The sequence below is a fragment of the Lichtheimia ornata genome, assembly GCF_029851405.1.
Source record: "Lichtheimia ornata isolate CBS 291.66 chromosome Unknown scaffold00025, whole genome shotgun sequence".
Lineage (NCBI taxonomy): Eukaryota > Fungi > Mucoromycota > Mucoromycetes > Mucorales > Lichtheimiaceae > Lichtheimia > Lichtheimia ornata.
This window is the reverse complement of record NW_026695345.1, coordinates 209,310-228,063: the sequence shown is the minus strand read 5'-3', so window position 1 is coordinate 228,063 and position 18,754 is coordinate 209,310. Positions and strand designations below refer to the sequence as shown.

Genomic DNA, 18,754 nt, shown 5'->3' with positions numbered 1-18,754 from the left:
ATCATTACTCCCATAGATGTTTTATCATAAATTAACAGCTGTGCTGTGTAAATGTATCCTTCATCCTTATGTATGACCTCCGTCAACAATGATTAGTGTTCCTGATCCCCTATTTGATCTTACTTTCTATTTGTGTCATTCCCTCGTTTGTCAATGTTGGGAATTTGAAAAGTAGACTTCACACGCACACACACAGTTACAGTGAATTCATGCATTATGTTGTGCAGTGATTGGATCTCGTGGCAAAGCCTTTGTTGTAAATACCTTATTGGGAAGGTCACATGAATACTATGTAGACGTGCGCTTTGGCATGGATGCGTATATATTTGGAGGGTGGTATCAATAGCCATTTGTGGGAGAAAGGAACAATGGCACCATTAGCATTGTCATATCGTTAATCATAGGCCATGGTGGGTCATGCAAATACATATCGATACATCTTTTCTACAACTATGGGTATATTTACTTCTCCATTCAACCCCCTTCATGCATGATCACGCAGTGATACGCATGCAGGTGCTGCATTGTGTGTGTGTGCATGTGTAAATTTTATGCAGCGTCACATAGGATGCACTTTGTTGAAGACAATCGTATGTTTTACCATGCCACTACTATAACGGTGTCAATAGTGCTGTAAATTACGTGTTGCCAAGATATGATCTATTTTAGCTCTTTGCTATTTGCTCATGACGTATGCATGTCCTCCTTGTTTTGAGCGTCTAACTTATCCATTGTAGACAAATGATGTTGATCATTCGAGCTAAAAAATCATAGATCGTGACAATGTGCAAGGAGGAGGATGACGATGATGTGATGATGATGATGGTGTTCCCACCACCCCCTGTTCAATCAATAACAAGCTAAAGCACCCTGCTTACAATGGCGCTGGTTTTAGGTTCATTATCAGGCAACAACAAAAGAGACAGGTAGCTTTCTTCGGTGATTCGGTTCCGAGAATTTTTGTGTTAGTACCACCAACCACCAACCAAACAACCAAAAAAGGATGATTCACAATGACTCTAAAAGTAAAAGGCAATGGATGTGGGTATTGTAGTAGAGAATCTTTTACCTTCTTTATATAATGGCTAATGTACACATGGAATGGGGGTTGGTGGATATGCGTGTGGATGGATGTATATGTGTGAATGAGTGAATGTGGAGTGATTGTCTTTTTTAACTTCAGGAGCAAGATTACTACAGGTGCTATACAAGAGGATGACAAATATGGTGCAATTGACGCAATGCTGCTGCTGCTGCTGCTGGCTGGTGGGGATAAGGAGATTGGGTATATATGTACGCGGGTTGAGTGGCGGTAAATTGTAAATAGCTCAAGCATCCAAGAGTGGTGTAAATTCGCTGTTGGGTCTGTACACAGTGTTGGATGAGATATCTCGTTTACAAATCGGACACTATGAAAACAATGAACGTATTAGATAGATCATGGTAATGGTTTTTGTGATCCGACTTACGAATTTCTTTTGCGTCGTGAGCCAAGCATCTACACATGCTGCATGGAAGTCATGTTGGCACGGCAACACTCGGAGATCTTCGCCTTCTTGATAGTCTTCCAAGCAAATGACGCATTCTTCCCTTTCATTCTCTTTGACTTTTTCATGGCTGAACTTTTTGAGTTGAAGACGAGAGACCATGTCGTAAGGAGCCAATTCTTGTTGTCGTCGTTGTCTTTGTCGAATTTGCCAAGAGATGTAAATAAAGAAAAGCATGATGGTGGGTGATACAATGACAATGATGAGGACATCAATGAGTGGCCTGAGTTTAATATGGATGGTAAGAAAGAAATCATGATTGAGGAGCCGGTAAAGATCGGTTGGCTTCTTACCATGAAATAAAATCATCGACTTGCATGTGTACCTGCAAGGGTGCATTGGCCAAGCTTGCAAGAGACAAGAGAGCAAGGTATTCCCTTTGAGCTAAGAATACGCTTGGGATCAAGACGTCTGATGTATCGCCTATAGGGTTCACATGGTTTGTGTGTGAGTGTGAAAATGAACGTAGCATAAGTGTACACACGCTACCCGGTGATCTCACCGTGTGGCTCTTGTCTCTCTTTCCTCCTCCTCCTTGTTTAACCATCAAACCCCTTCTTGATGGCTTTTAAAACTTACCAGGTGCATACATTGTAATCCAACGCCCAGGATGTTCAGGATCACCGACGGCTACAGCGGATGCTCCACTCCTTTGCATGTTTCTTACTTTGGTGATAAACGAACATCCACCTCTTTGAACAAGGGCGATCCAATCATCACAAGGTGGCTCGACAATGCTGCAACCGGTAGGATCATGCTTGGATTCGACAAGATAGCCGATTTTCCCATTCTCAGATAACCTTGGACCAAATGCTGCAGGATGATCCACAAAAGTCGTGTTTGAGGACTAGAAAGAGAAAAATGAATGAATGAATGCGGGTGTGATGACAGGAAAGAAGAAAGATCAAATGGATGACTTACAGTGACAAGGATGGTTGCGTGCACAACCACATGAATGATGGAGGAGGACGTTGTCAATAGTAACAACAGAGTAAACAAGAAACGCATGATCAAGTGTGTGTATGTGTGTATGTGTGTGGAGTGAAAGAAAGAGAAAAAGAGAAGAGAAAAAAGAAAAAAAGAGAATGAGAGAGGAAAAGGGGGAAGGCGATGCAAGGTCAACAAAAACATATGCTCTAAAAAAGACATTTATGTGTGAATCAGGTTCTTCTTCCGCAACACAATCACGTTCATATCTCTCTTTCACGCTCCCCCACCCCTCTTTCTCTCACTCTCCCTTTCTCCCATAATGTACCCGTCATCAGCAAGCACAAAAGACTTATCTCCCATGCCAGAACATCCTTCTCCAGCTTATTTCTCTCAACGTCGTCAAAGCATACCTCACAATGAAAAGGATACGTCAATGTTCCTGAACGGCCATTCACTGATGCCCTGGAAGAGTGCCGATAGCCTTGTCTACACTACTTCTCCTCCTCCTCCTCCACCACCGCAATCACCAGCTCACCCTACCACAACAACGACAACTACAACAAACAGCAACAACAACGACATGAAAAGTCCCTCTTCACGACCAAGTCGATTAACAGTACGACGATCCAGAGAACACTATCAACCACTATACCCACCTAATGACCACCACTCCACTACCAGCCTTACTCAACGCATCCGCAAATTCTCCTTGTCACGATCACCAGGCACCTCAACTACAACCATAACATCCCCCAGGCACCACCCTGCAACGCACTACATACCTCCTGCAGACGTTGTCATGACCAATACCATCAATAAGGATTATGATCCAAGCACGGGCAACAAGATCATCAACAGATACATGATCATACAAGAGATCGGAAGAGGTGTCCATGGAAAAGTCAAACTTGCTGAAGACATTGAAACGAACGAGCTCGTTGTAAGTAACTTGGTGCTCGAAGGAGAGAGAGTGTGTGTGAGAGTGATGGGCTGGTATTGATTGAATGATTGCATGCATGATAGGCCATCAAGATTGTTGATAAGCGTACGCGACGAAGACAATTGGGATACAGCCTTCTTCGAGGCAACAGTCAGAATCATGCTCATGGGATCAAGAAGCCTACTGAACTACCGCAATACAAGGAGAATGAACAAAAGATACGACGAGAGATCGCCATTCTCAAAAAGTGCGCTCATCCACATGTCGTCCGCTTACGAGAAGTGATTGATGATCCGGCAAGCAGAAAAATCTATATGGGTACGTTACGCTGTGTGTGTGTGTCAAATGTCGCTTGATCCTTTTAACACTTGCTTCTTTATAGCTTTGGAATACATGGAAGGTGGTGAAATTGAATGGCGTGATGAGAATGAAATGCCAGTCTTATCCATCGATGAAGCACGCAGTGTCTTTCGTGATGTCGTCAGTGGTTTGGATTATTGTAAGTGCATACTTGATCATGTTTGACATGGGATCTAATTGGGCTTTTTAAAAAGTGCATTACCAAGGCATCATCCACCGTGACATCAAGCCGGCCAATTTATTATTGACGAATGAGCACGTTGTCAAGATATCTGATTTTGGCGTTTCCTACTTTAACGAGTTGTTGGCAGGCGGCGATGATGTTATCCAGCACCGATCCACCGAGAGTTGTAGCCGTATTGATCGAGAGCTTGCGGAAACAGCAGGAACACCTGCATTTTTTGCGCCCGAGTTGTGTTGTGCAGGCGACATGCCCCTAAGTCCAACATCTGAGGAGGATCACCAAAGCATCCAAAGCAGCAGCAACGATAGCACGCATACTTCAGGAGCTCAAAATCGACCACGAATCACCAAAGCCATTGATGTATGGGCCCTTGGCGTCACTTTGTACTGTCTGATTTTTGGTCGATGCCCATTTATCGCAGCAACCGAGTTTGAACTTTTCGATTTGATCCCAACCGAACCACTCAAGTTCCCGGATCCCAATGAAATGGGTTTTGATATCGATAAGGAGCTCAAGGATCTCTTAACAAGATTATTGGCAAAGAATCCAGAAGAACGTATTACATTGGAAGATGTTAAGGTAAATATAAGGGATACATTAGGAGAGAGGGAAAGAGAGAGAGATTATACATTCCGCACATACACCTAACTCAATGGCTTTTTCTTTCCCTGCAGCATCACCCTTGGGTCATTGAAGATCTTGAATGTCCAGAAGCCTGGTGGGATGAAGCTGATCCACGACGCTATAAGACCGTTGAAGTAACCGATGAAGAAGTAACACACGCGGTGACAATCATGGTAAGAATAAGGGAAAAAGAAACTAGAGTTTGGACTGCATATATTGATTTCATTGTTTTTATAGGATCGATTACGTAAATCCATTCAAAAGCTCTCCTCATCCCTATCCAATCTCACTCATGGTATCACCAGGCGTCGATCCAAAAGTGTTACTTCCTCTAATGCACCACAAACACCAAACCAGCAATTCACATCACAACAACCCGTCATTGCAACCCCTTCCTCACAACCGCTATCTCCTCCTCTCATGCACGGCAAACCATCATTTTCTACGTCATCAATCCCCCAAAACGATTTACACACGCTTGGACGACCGCAATCTTGTTTATCAGATGATATCCACTATGGCTACCGAGAGATTTACCCTGACTTGGAAGAAGAAGATGAACAAGCCTATTACGAGGAAGCCCCTAGTCCAACATCAAATCGACCCGATCTTGTTCGCCAAGCGTCATCAGCATCCTCATCCTCAGGTTTAGCCATCACCATCAGTAGATATCGTGGCGGAATATCTCCCCATCCCTTGGAATCGACACCACAAAAGTAATCAGTTGGATCCCTTTTATTTCATTACCCTTATTGCATATCTTTTATCTACGCATCCACCATTTCCCTTTATCTCACACTATTGCCCTCATCATCCCATTTCCATAAACACACACACACACACACACACACACACACATATTCATATAGAATAAAACCACTCAAACCATCCGCACAACAGCATCATGCTTTAAAACCTAATACAGCAATTTCAAATGAGCACATCACGTTCGCAACATCTTTATACAATGGATCATCATATTGAGGGAGATGCTACTATGGCTGTTAATGCTAATATCGTTTCTCAAATGACAGCTTCAGGTCCTTGGGAAGAATGATGCCAAAGCCATATGTAACCAATCCATCCTTATGCATGCTGTCGTCTGGAAGGCACCACTTGTATTTACGTACTAGATGAAAGAGTTAATGATCTATCGTGTGGCACGAGTAAAAGTCAACTTACAAAGCATTAAAAGCAGCACTCGTTGTTCAGCAAGACTAAAGTTCATGCCTACAAGTAACCATAGGGATAAGTAACCATGGCAACATCACTACTCTTTTGTTTCATACACATACCTATGCACTGATGAGCTCCGTTCGAGAATGGAATCCATGTCAAGCCCTTGCCTGCCATTTGCTCTGCTTCACCGCCACGTGCAAAGCGCTCAGGATCAAATACTTCAGGGTCACGCCAAATATCTGGACTATGCTGCAACTCGTATAGATCGACAGCTACTAATCTTCCCTTTGGGATGAACACTCCTGCCAATTCGGTGTCTTCTTGTGCTTCTCGGGCAATTATTTGGGTTCCAGGTGGGCTCATTCGTAGTGCCTGGTTTAAAAAAAAAGGGTCAATGAGGGTCCCTTTTCTTACCATGGATAGTTGTTGATCATACCTCTTTGATAACCATGTTGATGTATGTCACGTCCTTTAGCTGTTCAAGTGTAGGCATCTCATCCTTTGGCTCATCACCCAAAATACGAATGGCCTCCTGCCTTGCCTTCTCTTGTACATCCTTTCATGAAAGACATGTTAGCATAGCATATACAATAAAGAGACTATAACAACATACTTGGTGAGCTGCGAGATAGTACATAATCGATGATAAAGCCGACGACGTGGTTTCATGACCCGCAATGAAAAAGGCAGCTGCATTGCTCTTTATGCAAAATGATCAGCGATCCCATTTTATACAATCCAATGTACGTCTTTTTACTTACCCTGAGTTCTTCGTTAGTCAAATAGCCATTCTCATCACTCTCAGCTTCAATGAGGAGAGTCAATAGATCCTTTTCACGTTGCGGTATAGTGGATAAGTCACGTCCAGATTCCTTCAACAAGGCACGTTTTCGTTCAATCACTCCATCAATCATCGCCAAAAAAGCATCGACATCTTGGTGGGCACGTCGTCGTCTAGGCACAAGGCTTGCAAATCGCGGATTGTCCAGAATAGGAAAAAGAAGGAAAGGAAGATCTTCGATTGCTTGAGTGATACGCAAATAGCGTTGCATCCATTCTGAATCAGGGTTGCCAATAGCATCAAAGTCGTAATCTACATTGAACGAGATGTTGTCAGTTAGTATCACTGATACATAAGCGGGGAAAGAAAACTGGATGTTACCTAGGCCAGCAATGGCAATTGAATCAAGCGTGTAACGTTCCACAAAATGGAGGATCTCAATAGGTTGGTCGATTGATTGATCCATGACATGTATCAATTTCTGAGAAAGACGCCCAAATAGTTGTACTGGCATCGACCGGTTGAATGCAGGGTTTGCAATCTAAAATGAACAACAATCATTGATATCGCGTCCTATGATATTGCTTCATCCCTTTACCTTCCGTTGTGCCTTCCATCGATCCCCGGTCAAAAAGGCTACATTGGGACCTGCAACAACCTTGCCTGTCAACGTGTTTTCAAAGTTCTTGGCAGTGTCGATCTTTAGGAATAGATCTACAAATGATGCCACTATTAGAACAATGCCGTGATAAATACGTTAATGGGATCCAACCTGTTTTGAGCAACACCCGTTTGATGGCATCGGGGCGAGTAACATGGACAGCCCATCCATTGTGATCAAAGCGCTAATATGGGACGTAAGTACAAAGTGAGACACTGAGCAAAGAAATAGACCTACCAAATACAAGCCATGTAGCGATCGTGCAGCAGCCGGCATTGTGATGGAGCGAGCTGTGTCCTTGGGCTGCATTCCTCTCATGACAGCCAATACATAGGTTGGGAATGCGACATGAGGAATGTGGCGAAGATTGCGTGGTGGTCGAAAAGCGCGGTCGTAAAGGAAACACAGGCCCACGAGTGCAGCAGCAGCTGAGATTGATACCTTTTTGTGCCGTGTCAGGATGTGATACACGTCATTGAATTTACTGCTTGTCCACCAAGGAGCAACGTATGACTCGTAAAAGCCGACCACTGAATGCTGTATGTTCATAGCGATGATGAGAGAAACCCCACTCAAAGATAAAGAAACAAGCTTTATATAAGAAATCCCGCATCATGTTGCTGTCACCGAATGGTCCCCAGCCACGTCAGCTAGCAATCAATACTAATAGCGAGTATAAGACATAATGAAGAAGACCTTGGCATTTCCTTCGGCCTGGTCGCCGAGTATACAACTACACCTTTTTGATGCATGAAATGATATGGGTGTGTGTGTGTGTGTGTGTGTGTTTAAGTAATTTAATGAACACTTGGCGTCTCGCAGCTAACGCATGCTTGGCAAGTGGAGGAGATTCCTGATGCATGTTACACAAGACCCCCTAAGCCAAGTAGTTGTTATTGTTGACACCATCATCCATCCTAAAACACTCTACGCATCACGTGTATTATGCATATCATTATAATGACGCACACACAGGGTCCATAGTCAACAGTAATAACAACCGGTCATGTGTTCTTTCACGCTCAATGGGTGCACATAGATGAGTCATTTTCTGTAGGTGTATTAAGAAATAGTACAAGAATGCATACAACTGGATAAAAGAACGAATGCACATGCATATAAAACACACATTTGGTTGGTACCCTATGGTCTTGCAGATAGAGAGATGTTTTCGACACATACACATGCACCACGTATAGACGACCCATAATAATGTTGCTTGGCAAAAGAAGAGACAATATTTGTGTGTGTGTGTGAATGTGAAGGCGAGAGTTCACCTCCGTAAATCGAAAGATGATGATAAACGAGTGGGAGATTAAGGTCACGGAAAAGGTTAAAAGGGAAGATAAACAAAAAGGGAGAGTTAAGGGGCGGCGGTGATGGAGGATAACAAGGTTATGGCTCCTCGATTGTATGGATAATCGCGATTGACATTGCATGTATGCTGCATTTCTTCCCTTCCTTACTGGTCACGACGCCCTATCTCTTCATCCATCATGGTGTGCAAAGTCATGCTGCCGCTGCTGCTGCTGCTGCTTTGGTGCCTCGTTGACCCCTCATCGGGAATACACGGCGGTGGATGCTGATCATTTTCCCTTGGCCCATATGCGTAGTTATTGTTGCTGCTAGGAAAAGGAGATGCAACAGGGATGCGATGATGATGATGATGACTGGTGTTGCTAAGCGTTGGAGGAGGTGGAGGTGGAAAACCACTGTATTGGCTCTGGGAAGCACTATCCTGAGGCAAGTGTTGCTGTTGATCGGTTGTTTGCGTATGACCAAGCGACCCGTTTCTTACAAGTTTTGCATAATCTGCATAAACAGAAATACGCGTTAAACCATACGACCCGATTCAATCCATCATCCATATGTATTCTCCCATTTCTTCTTACGTAAACCACAAGCATTACACAAGGTTCTTGCTCCATCGGGTCCTCGTCTCCATTCGGGTGTTTCGGTGGTGTGGCATGAGTGACATCGTCTTCCTGCCATGCTTCGTTTCTTCATGTTAGCATAGGGAAAATAACATTAATGAGCTTGTCAATACCCTGTATATTTGTTATTATCCCATTCTTACCGCACGACGTCTAGTGTTTGTGGTTGAGGAAGAAGAGCTAGTACTAGGATGTTTCAAGGCGGGGTCTTGATGATGCTGTCTAACCTGAAAGAGAGGAATGGACGAACGACGGGTCACCTGCACATGCATACGAATCGATAAGCGAGCGAATTGAGATGGATATGGGATAGTCAGCGTATACCTCCTTGTTAATGTCAGTGGTAGTTGATGGGGAGGAAGGTGCACATGATGTCGTTTGACCCTGAAGGGATAGCAAGGATGAGAGTAAGCGCCCCGCAGTCTGTGAAACAATGTCGATGTCGGATTTGGAACGAGCCCTTGGATCTCGATTGCGAAACATGTCCAGCGTGTTGCATAGCACTTCACATTGTTCAATCACCTAAATCGATAGCCATCTTATAATCAATACTACTATGATTAACAAGCGTATACCTACATCCTTCATACCGGATGACCTTGCATAGGGTGATGATCCTGGATTATTATTCGTTGATGGATGCTGCTGCTGTGTCGTTCCTGTACTTCGACTACCGCCAATATCAGATGGATATCTTGAAAAAGACGTGTTTAAGGAATCAAATGGGTCATGTGATGATGACGATGATGATGTATGTGGTGCTGGCAAGTGTTGACTCAAGATCGGTGAAGCATGAGGACTGTGGCTTGATTGCAATGAGATCAATGGAGCAATAAAAAAGGTCGAGCAGTACATACTTGTCAAGCTGCTGCTGCTGCTGTTGCTGCTGCCGCTGCTGTTGGCTATGTGGTGAATCGTGTTCCTCGGTAGTGGGAGAAGTACACAAGTCGGATATGTCCATACCACACACACTCAACACGAGAAAAGAGGAGATGATGGATCGAGGATCACTTTTGAATATTCAAGTGGATACACGAATGAAATAAAAAGGAAAGAAAGAGAGGTGCTAATGATGATTCACGCGACTCGGGACGGGTGCTGATGCTGCTGCTGCTGCTGAGGTTAGGGTTCTTTATAGTCTTTCTGGTCCCCTTCCTCCTCATTTCTACGCGATTTCTTTTTGTGTAGCTTTCCCCTTTGGGGCACGCACTCACTACTATGCATTCCTGACGACCCTCACTTGCATCTGTTTATGGAGTAAGCTGATATTTCACATGTAAAACAGCGCTGTTAATCTATCATATGTATCGTCCACCTGCATAGCATCGATCATAGATGTGGGTTTATCATGCACATTCTAGACGCCCCCATCGTATATATGCATGTAAGAATCGCATCTCACATCACTTACCCATCCAATGATGCAAACCATTGCCCATGCAGATAAGCACTTTTACCCAATAGCGATGCCTTTTAATCCCGATACTCCCCAAAGAACGTGATGAATGGTATGCATATACATATATATATATTTGAGAACATGGCGTATGTGTGAGTTCATGTGCTGAGGATTGTCGTAGATGTACATGTGTGTAAGAGAGCGTGTGAATGAACTATCTGCAATAGGGATGGTCACGTCAAGCAGTTGCAGCTTTCTTGATACCCATCTTGAATGCTCCCAACAGGGCACCTAGTTGGATTTTTTCATTGGCCCCTTCTGCTAGCCTATATCTAGATTTCAACCGTCAAGATTAGACTATTTTCTGGTACAATCGCCGCTATCACTTACTCCAACTCGGCCAACTGTTCCAAGAGATGTTGATAGGTCGCTGCAGGAATATCGATACCAAGTATGTAGTTGTACACCTCGCTGATGATGTCTTGTAATGATAATCCCATATCCCTTTGCAAATTCCCGATGCCTACAATAATGATACCCATATCAATCAAAAGGATCTCTCACATACGTCTTGACAACTTACTTGAATAAGCCTTGTTAAAGTCATTCTCTGTCAAAAGCCAATTCGCCACACGTTCGATATCTTCAGGATGGGGCTGGCCAGTGCAATTGTAGATAGCGGCGCTGTCGACACGCTCGTACGCAGAATGGCATGCTTGAAGAATGTTGAGGGCCCTTCGCATATCACCCTTAGACAATTTGATCAGCGCCTTCTTGCCATCTTCTGTCAAATTAACTCTGTATAACATGCCGAAAATAATTAGACATGTGCCTTAACCTTATCTCACATCCTCTCACTTACCCTTCCGATCGCACGACCTTGTCTAATCGTCCTTCTATTTGGTCTAGCTTGAGAGGTGCAAATCGAAAACGCGTGCAACGAGATTGGATCGCTGGTATAATCTTGCTCACATAATTGCAAATGATGCAGAAACGGACGTTCTTGGTGTACTTTTCAATCACTATTATCATCATACATTACTCACGATGTTGCTTCCTCATTCGCATCTTATTAACCGTACCTCGACGCAAAGCAGCTTGGGCTTGATTTGTCATGGAATCAGCTTCATCCAACACGATCAACTTGAAACCCGAATTGAAAATGGTGCGTGTGCTGGCAAAGCTCTTGATCTGTTCTCGTACCACGTCGATACCACGATCATCAGATGCATTCAACTAACGTTGTTTTCTTGTGTCAGCGGCACTACTTCATGGCAACCCCAATCTCAACAACTTTTTTCCTTGATACTCTACCTCAAGCACCATTGATTTGTAGTTGTCTCCATAGAGTTTACGAGCACATGCCAAGATAGCTGAAGTTTTGCCTGTACCAGGAGGACCATAGAACAACAAGTGTGGGAGTTGATTCTCGTCAATAAAGGTTTCCACTATATATAACGTATTGTTAGCTTGAACAAGTAGTTGAACCTTGACACTTTGAACTCTTACAGGTAGACGTAATGTTGCGTTGAGAGACGAGATCGTCAAGATTCTTTGGACGATACTTTTCAACCCTACGAAAAAGAAAGAGTGTGTCAACTTGCATTCGCAATGGGTGTACTGTACATGCTGACGACAATTACCAAGGCAAATGATCCGAATCAGGGGATCCAGTGGCGACCATTCGTCCTTTACCCTTGTTCTTGACGACAGGCTTTTCAGGTGGGTCAATGTCCATGGCGCTCATGTTGAAGGGTGTGGTGAAGAAGAAGAACGAAAGAGGAGTACTCACGCGCACTGAGCGCGCTTTACGCGCCCCCCAACCTCGACACGACTGTCACATCCATTCAAGAGAACTTATGCAGCATCCACGCAACACATCCAACACACTTTCCTTTGTCGCTTTTATAACGAGATACGCGTTTCTTGATACATGATCCATCATCCATGCCATATACACTCAATTCCCTCGATACCAGAAGTAGTCAAGATAACCCCCCCACACATGCAATAATAAAGTTGATGTAGAGAAAGAGCCTGTTTCCATTCCTTCAATTAAAGAACATACATGATACATAAAATGGCACGATAGCTAAAGGGATGCGTATTACAACATAGATGATAAAAAAGACAAAGCATATAAAAACCGGCTGGGTGAGTGATGCACATAATGGAGTGGTCGAAAAAAAAAGCATAATGAAAGTTTAAAGGACACCGGCCTTGAAGTATGTGTGAGAGATAGAGATGTAGTCAAAAGGAATCAAAAGCCATCATCGGCTATCGTCGCATGTACTACTGTGTGCACGTGTCGTTTTCACATGGATCGTTTACGTTTCCATTCTACGACGGTGGATGTAGAAGAGGGCACTGATTGAAGGCTACTGGTATCATTTTCTTGGTCGCCAAGCACAATTTGGAAACGACCTTTGGTGATGACACTATTTCGATGCCGCTTCTTCTTTTGATCGATGTTGCTGCTGATACTGTGAATTGGTGTTGGGGAAGAGGTGATCGACATACTTTTGCTGGTATGGATAGGTTGCCAAAATTCTTGATCCCAGATATTGAGACGATGTTCATTGTCTTCCAAAGAGCATGCATCGTGTGATGAGGATGATGATGATGACTCTGAGGCAATAGTCTTAATGCCTGCCATCTCTGCAAATTCGCGTGCCGTAAGTTCATCGCATGCAACTTCATCCTCTACCACTTCCACACGATGATGATGTCGCTTAACAATTTTTTCAGTGGCTGCTGCGATAACCATGGGTGAGGATGAATGTCGTCGTTGTCGTCGCATCGTGTCGTAAGTATCAGATGAACCAAACAGGGAGAATCTCTTTTTTTGCCAGCGGCTGGAATGGTCATCAAAACCACTGGCAGGGATATAGGACAAGGCGGCCAATGTCATTTTTGTTTATATGGATTCACAGTAGCAGTAGGAAAGGAACACAACGTCGATAAGATTGGTTAAAGAAAAAACGGCACCATAGAGGCCGATAAGGCGCTTCGAGTGGTGAAAGTGGTGGGTGGGTGGGTGAAAAAATGAGTTTGTGGACAAAAAGATGTATAACAGTCAAAGAAAAAACGCATTATGGTGGGGGATATTATATATGGCTGGTGCTGTGGCAGGGAGTTTTGTGCGTTCTCATCATCTTTGCTCGTGTGAGAGGGCCCTGTCGTCATTTTTCTACACACAGCCATGTGAGCGGGAATAAGCATCATGTATTGGCATCATCTGCTTTAGCCCAATGGCCGACCAAAGAAATTATTGGGCTTGTGTGCTGCCGAAAGTAAGGGAGAAGAAAATGGCATCTGATCCTGTACTCAGACGACATCAACCCACTTTGATCGCATCCACGTCCGCTCCCTCACACTTTACCCTCCCCCAACAAAACAATAACCACGCTCATTGTTCTATTAGATAAAGAATCCATTCATCATCGCATATGCAGGCTATCATCGCAACAATGACACCTGTACGTGATCATGCGTGTGTGTGTTAAAGTACTCTACGCCCTTGATCATTGCATGTGGTGTTGTGAACAGGCCAATTTGAGTTGTGTTGCAAGTAGTCTTGGCTAATGGTTTGACGGGATCGTGTAACCAGTAAAGGCAACGTTGCAAACCGAGTAACCTGTAATAATATAGAGTAAATGAATTATACAGCAAATGAGCTTTATTATTCTTACACACTCCTCACGATCATTTAACAAACCCACCATCATGGGCACAAAAGCACTCGAAAAGCACATGCCCCTACCATTAAAATTATATACATGGTCACAGGAATGGTGTTGGGAAGGAGCAACATAGAATAAGATTCGGAACAGAAAACCAACACTATTGCACGTCATATCTCGCCCCGTTCTCCTTGTCCCACATTGTATCACGTTTTCAAGAAAGAAAGAAAGCCACGTTGTGTGTGTCTGAAAATTGAACACAGGGTATGAATTTGACAAAGAAATTATATGAGGGAGGGTATCTGTGATGATGATCAGGTTGTTGTCTCTGAAAGCCGTTGCCTTGACAACCACCAAATCCACTCAGCTGCTCTATCTTCACGTTCCTCTTCATTCTCTTCGGCATCTTCTTCATGTGCTTGCCATAACCAAGAGGCTTCATGGTGATGATGTTGTTGTTGTGCTTTCTTTGTTTGGCTAATAGAATTTGGAAGCACAGGCTCTTTAGTCGGTGTTGTCGGTGCGCTTGTGTCACTTTCATGATCACTTGTGCTGCTGCTGCTGGTGCTACTATCTTCGATTGTGCCATCATCATCTGCTACGTCGGTGTTCTCGGATGACTCGTCGTCGTCTGTAGTCGTATCACCATCATCATCATCATCTTGCTCCTCTGCTTTCGGGTCATCTTCCGATGGTAATGCTGCTATACCCCTGTATCCTTCATGCTCATTGTGTTCGTCGTCATAATAGTCATCTGCTGCAACTTGCTGCTCAAGCTCATCTTCCTCTTCGTATGGCTCATCATCCTCATCCTCATCCCACGTGGCCTCTTGACGCTCATTGAGCAAAAGTTGCTGGTATTCAAGCTCGGCGTATGCACACCAATCACTTGTGGTGACAACGTAAGTTGAATGTATATACTTGCCATGTTGTTAGTGAGAGCAAAAGCCTTACCTTATCATAAAGTAACCAAGGTTATCATCCAACAAGGATAGGTCATCTTCAAGTAGGTCATCAGATTGCTGTCGCAATCGCTCCATTTCTTGATCACGCTTTGCACGAATCGATCCTTGGTATGATTCATGTACTTGGAAGCGGTCAAAGTTGATAAAGGTATCGAAAAAGCGCTCTGCAAGATAACCATTGCGTTTCAGATCTCTGAGTTGAAATTGACCGGGAATAGTGGGTCGGATTAAATCGTTCCTGCAAACAAAGAAAAAGGGGGTTACTATGCTAAACAATGAAATCTGCCCGAGTTGCGTATATGATTATACATACGCTTGAATCATTGTTGTATAACGCACTCACATTTGACATAGAATGTTTTGAAATTGAATATGGTCATCATCATTAACCCCATAGAAACGTTGTCTAAATTTGGAATGTCAAGCAACAATTCGGCTGCATGTAGCTTTTGGTGTTGACGATTTACCTTGTTTCTTGTTCTTGCCAAAATTGAGCCAGCTCATAGCCTGACAAGACACCATCACCATCAGTGTCCAAGCATCGAAACCTATAAGCTTTTATCATTAGCTCATGGACGTGTATTGGATATGCTTAGCTGTACTTGCCAATACTCGATAGCCATAGGCGTGCTTTTGTCTACTTCGGAAAGAAGGAACCCTAACATATAAAGGAGCACATTGCATGATGAGGATAGGTATAGCAAATGCTTAAGAGGCATCACACAACTCACAAATATAATCCAAATAGCTCAAGGAAGCTGCCGAATCTTGTGCTATAGAAGAAGTAGTGGTACCACCATCATCATCAGAGGTGTCACGAGCAAATGCAGAGATGCGCCCATTTTGCATAACGCATTGTACGATACGCGTGCCTAGGGCAGCTTGATTGTATTTTGCCAAGTCGGATTCGGTGATAATGAGGTCATGATCGCTGTCCAGAGCCCAAAACTTGCAGTAGATGACGTAAAAGTGCTTATAGGAAAAGCAGTTGCGGGTCTACAAAGCATGGTTGAGTACCAATTTCCACCTTTGTGCTACTCGAAATTGCATAAAGTAAACAATTTAAGCTTATGATCATACCGTGTTTAAATCCACGTGGGGCCCGAGCATTTGGATCATGCGTGTAAATCCACTTTTTCTAAACTGGGGCATGCTCATTTTGCCACTGGGACAATGAGCGTCGTAAAAAAGACGGCAAATCACAGTTTCAACTGATGATGGTGGTGGTGGGTTAATGGTCCATGACGATGAAAGCTATTGTGGTAGTGGATGAAGCATACGTACTATAACGTTCTTGAAACATGGGATTGTCGGCTAAAAAACGTAATCCTGGATGATGCAAAACAATATCTAAATATGCAAAGCCGATTGTGGCGTAGGTGAGTAAAAGTATGTGACATGAGTAAGTGGCATAGAAACATGGGCTGCAAACACAAATGTACGCTTTGCAGTTTCATCTTTCGTTGGTGCTCCTGTACCCTACCTTCAAGTACTGGTAGGAAATCTTCTGGTAATATCCAAGAGCAATTAGGCTTCTTCAAGATGTTGAAGAAGAGGGATTCATCATTGTATCGATTATGTGACAATTCGGTCCAGCCGCTGTAAAGCATTGTGAGCGCTTGTTGCAACGGCACTTTTTGGGTTGACTTGCCTTATGAATTGTTCAAAGGTAACCTTCTCGTTACGATCATGCATTGAATCAATTCGACGAAAGAGCGCGATGCTCATATATCGAGGTAGATCGCATGTCCGTGTAATGGCCACAAATTGCGTTTCTAGTAGAAAGGGCTGATAGCCATAAAGCTGGCGGACAATTGACTAACGTATGAAGGGTGGCGGCAGTATAGTGAAAGTGCATGGATGAGTATGAGCGAATGTGCAATCATATTTTGACATAGGAGAAAAGAAAAGGGGCATTAGAAAGCAGAAAGGTATGAACATCACTAACCATGATTTTACGATCTCTGCACTCTCGCTCTTCTGGAACTACTGGTTTACCAAAGGGAAAAAAGAATCGGGGTATGGTGTCCATTGTTTTTGTTGTTGTGGTTGCACGACATGAGTTGTGATGGTTTGTGCTGGTTGCGGTTTTTATACTGGTAGAAACGGTTGGCTGCTGTTGGCTAATGCCTTCTGCGTCTTTAGTGGTTGTAGTTAAAGGATATGGCGAGGAACAAGGTTTAAGACTAGGTGACATTGTAAAAGAGAAAACAGAGATTTAGTCTCGGCGGTGGAAAGAACATCGGACAAAAATACTTGCAGCTTCATGGAGGAATAGTCAGGCTTGCATAAAACAGGTTAAGATATTAGGAAATTTACGAGATGATGATGATGATGGTGGTGGTGAGTGAAAAGAAAAGGGAAAAAGAGGAAAGAGAAGAGAGAAAAGGCTGAGGCTGTAAGAAGTAGTGGAACGACGAGGATTGCAATGCATGCAGACTTGTCGTTGAACGATGGCAAAAAACATCATTCCTCCTATTCGTTGCATCAACCGACACCTGTTGTTGATTGCTCCGTCGTGATCATTGTTGCCTTGTCATCCGTCATTGTCGTCGTATTTTGAGTAGAGCCCCTCCTCCTTGCTTTCTTAGCCTCCTTTCTACACAACATGCACAGCCTATCTTGCCTTCTTCCATCATTGTGGTTCAGCATCTCCCTTGTCTACATTTTTATTTGGTTGCGCAATGTAAATATGGGTCAAACATGTTCGGCTACTTTCTCCTTTTGAATGCTTAAAACACCCACACACACAAAAATGCACACATGCAACGCCGATTTTTGGTGGAGATAAATATGGTATGGCCATCGACGTATTCGTATTTAAACTGCATACAACCAAGCTCTTCGAGTGATCTCGCTATTAGGATGCTTTGTTACTGGTATAATGCAACGCTGATGTTGAAAGAAGAGGGGCAAGCATTATGCACTATCCACAAGAGCAGTAAAGAAAAGGGCCGGCTGAGGATGAGACACGAGATCAAAACATAGATGGGCTAGTATGCGTGCATTAATCCGTGTTGCAGCTTTGTACGGGAAAGCACAACTTGCTACGTAGACAAGAACCGTGCACCATACACATGATGCCAGGGTCCATGGAAATTGAAACGGTTGTTCCGTCACCCCATAATCACATTGTTTGAAACACGCATGTGCCACACTCTTAGGCATGCATACTTCTTGTTTTGCCACGAATCCCCAATTTCAAAGAGTCATAAAGTCGCTGGCTTAATTGGCTCCATATCAAAACGTTGCATCTCTTATACCATTAACCACGCTTGAAGGATGTTTTTATGTTAACGCTGTAATGGCCAATGTATCACAAAAAGGAAGTAACATAATAAAGCCAAAAGTCACATGAATCCCAAAGCCTAATTTTAGCCACGTAGCATCAGGTTACCGTAGAAGTGAACATCTCTCTTGTTGTTCGGTCAACAACGTATACGACTAAATTGTGCCTTAACCACCATGTACCATCAATATTGAGACGAGCCTCCAATAGCATTGTATATACGGACTTACAACAAGACACGCCGCTTACTGCTAAAAAGTAAGGTTACAAGCAAAGCA

At 43.5% G+C, this 18,754-nt stretch overlaps 7 protein-coding genes across 7 annotated transcripts; 1 reads left to right on the top strand and 6 right to left on the bottom strand.

Moving 5' to 3' along the window:
• Positions 1-1,328: 1,328 nt before the first annotated feature.
• O0I10_005986 (uncharacterized protein) lies at positions 1,329-2,555 on the bottom strand (the record flags this gene model as incomplete). The annotated part of the gene is made up of 5 exons (XM_058486021.1): positions 1,329-1,409; positions 1,470-1,770; positions 1,841-1,970; positions 2,127-2,394; positions 2,469-2,555. 5 exons carry the CDS (start codon positions 2,553-2,555, stop codon positions 1,329-1,331), a joined length of 867 nt encoding a protein of 288 aa, XP_058343216.1.
• Positions 2,556-2,796: 241 nt separating this feature from the next.
• Positions 2,797-5,305, top strand: O0I10_005985 (uncharacterized protein; the record flags this gene model as incomplete). The annotated part of the gene is made up of 6 exons (XM_058486020.1): positions 2,797-3,417; positions 3,501-3,735; positions 3,800-3,916; positions 3,972-4,540; positions 4,636-4,758; positions 4,823-5,305. 6 exons carry the CDS (start codon positions 2,797-2,799, stop codon positions 5,303-5,305), a joined length of 2,148 nt encoding a protein of 715 aa, XP_058343215.1.
• A 290-nt stretch (positions 5,306-5,595) lies between these two features.
• O0I10_005984 (uncharacterized protein) lies at positions 5,596-7,755 on the bottom strand (the record flags this gene model as incomplete). The annotated part of the gene is made up of 10 exons (XM_058486019.1): positions 5,596-5,714; positions 5,768-5,815; positions 5,881-6,136; positions 6,201-6,320; positions 6,378-6,464; positions 6,526-6,857; positions 6,927-7,086; positions 7,144-7,259; positions 7,318-7,390; positions 7,444-7,755. 10 exons carry the CDS (start codon positions 7,753-7,755, stop codon positions 5,596-5,598), a joined length of 1,623 nt encoding a protein of 540 aa, XP_058343214.1.
• Positions 7,756-8,668: 913 nt separating this feature from the next.
• O0I10_005983 (biofilm regulator 1) lies at positions 8,669-10,101 on the bottom strand (the record flags this gene model as incomplete). The annotated part of the gene is made up of 6 exons (XM_058486018.1): positions 8,669-9,018; positions 9,099-9,207; positions 9,284-9,400; positions 9,465-9,662; positions 9,720-9,945; positions 9,998-10,101. The coding sequence occupies 6 exons, from the start codon at positions 10,099-10,101 to the stop codon at positions 8,669-8,671; spliced, it is 1,104 nt and encodes a 367-aa protein (XP_058343213.1).
• A 676-nt stretch (positions 10,102-10,777) lies between these two features.
• On the bottom strand, positions 10,778-12,286 carry O0I10_005982 (uncharacterized protein; the record flags this gene model as incomplete). The annotated part of the gene is made up of 8 exons (XM_058486017.1): positions 10,778-10,871; positions 10,930-11,062; positions 11,123-11,337; positions 11,402-11,561; positions 11,622-11,775; positions 11,854-11,987; positions 12,049-12,113; positions 12,183-12,286. 8 exons carry the CDS (start codon positions 12,284-12,286, stop codon positions 10,778-10,780), a joined length of 1,059 nt encoding a protein of 352 aa, XP_058343212.1.
• A 567-nt stretch (positions 12,287-12,853) lies between these two features.
• O0I10_005981 (uncharacterized protein) lies at positions 12,854-13,450 on the bottom strand (the record flags this gene model as incomplete). Its single annotated transcript, XM_058486016.1, has 1 exon — positions 12,854-13,450. One exon carries the CDS (start codon positions 13,448-13,450, stop codon positions 12,854-12,856), a length of 597 nt encoding a protein of 198 aa, XP_058343211.1.
• Positions 13,451-14,536: 1,086 nt separating this feature from the next.
• On the bottom strand, positions 14,537-16,882 carry O0I10_005980 (uncharacterized protein; the record flags this gene model as incomplete). Its single annotated transcript, XM_058486015.1, has 9 exons — positions 14,537-15,110; positions 15,177-15,425; positions 15,655-15,735; positions 15,794-15,845; positions 15,919-16,183; positions 16,268-16,398; positions 16,472-16,537; positions 16,671-16,786; positions 16,839-16,882. The coding sequence occupies 9 exons, from the start codon at positions 16,880-16,882 to the stop codon at positions 14,537-14,539; spliced, it is 1,578 nt and encodes a 525-aa protein (XP_058343210.1).
• Positions 16,883-18,754: the final 1,872 nt, after the last annotated feature.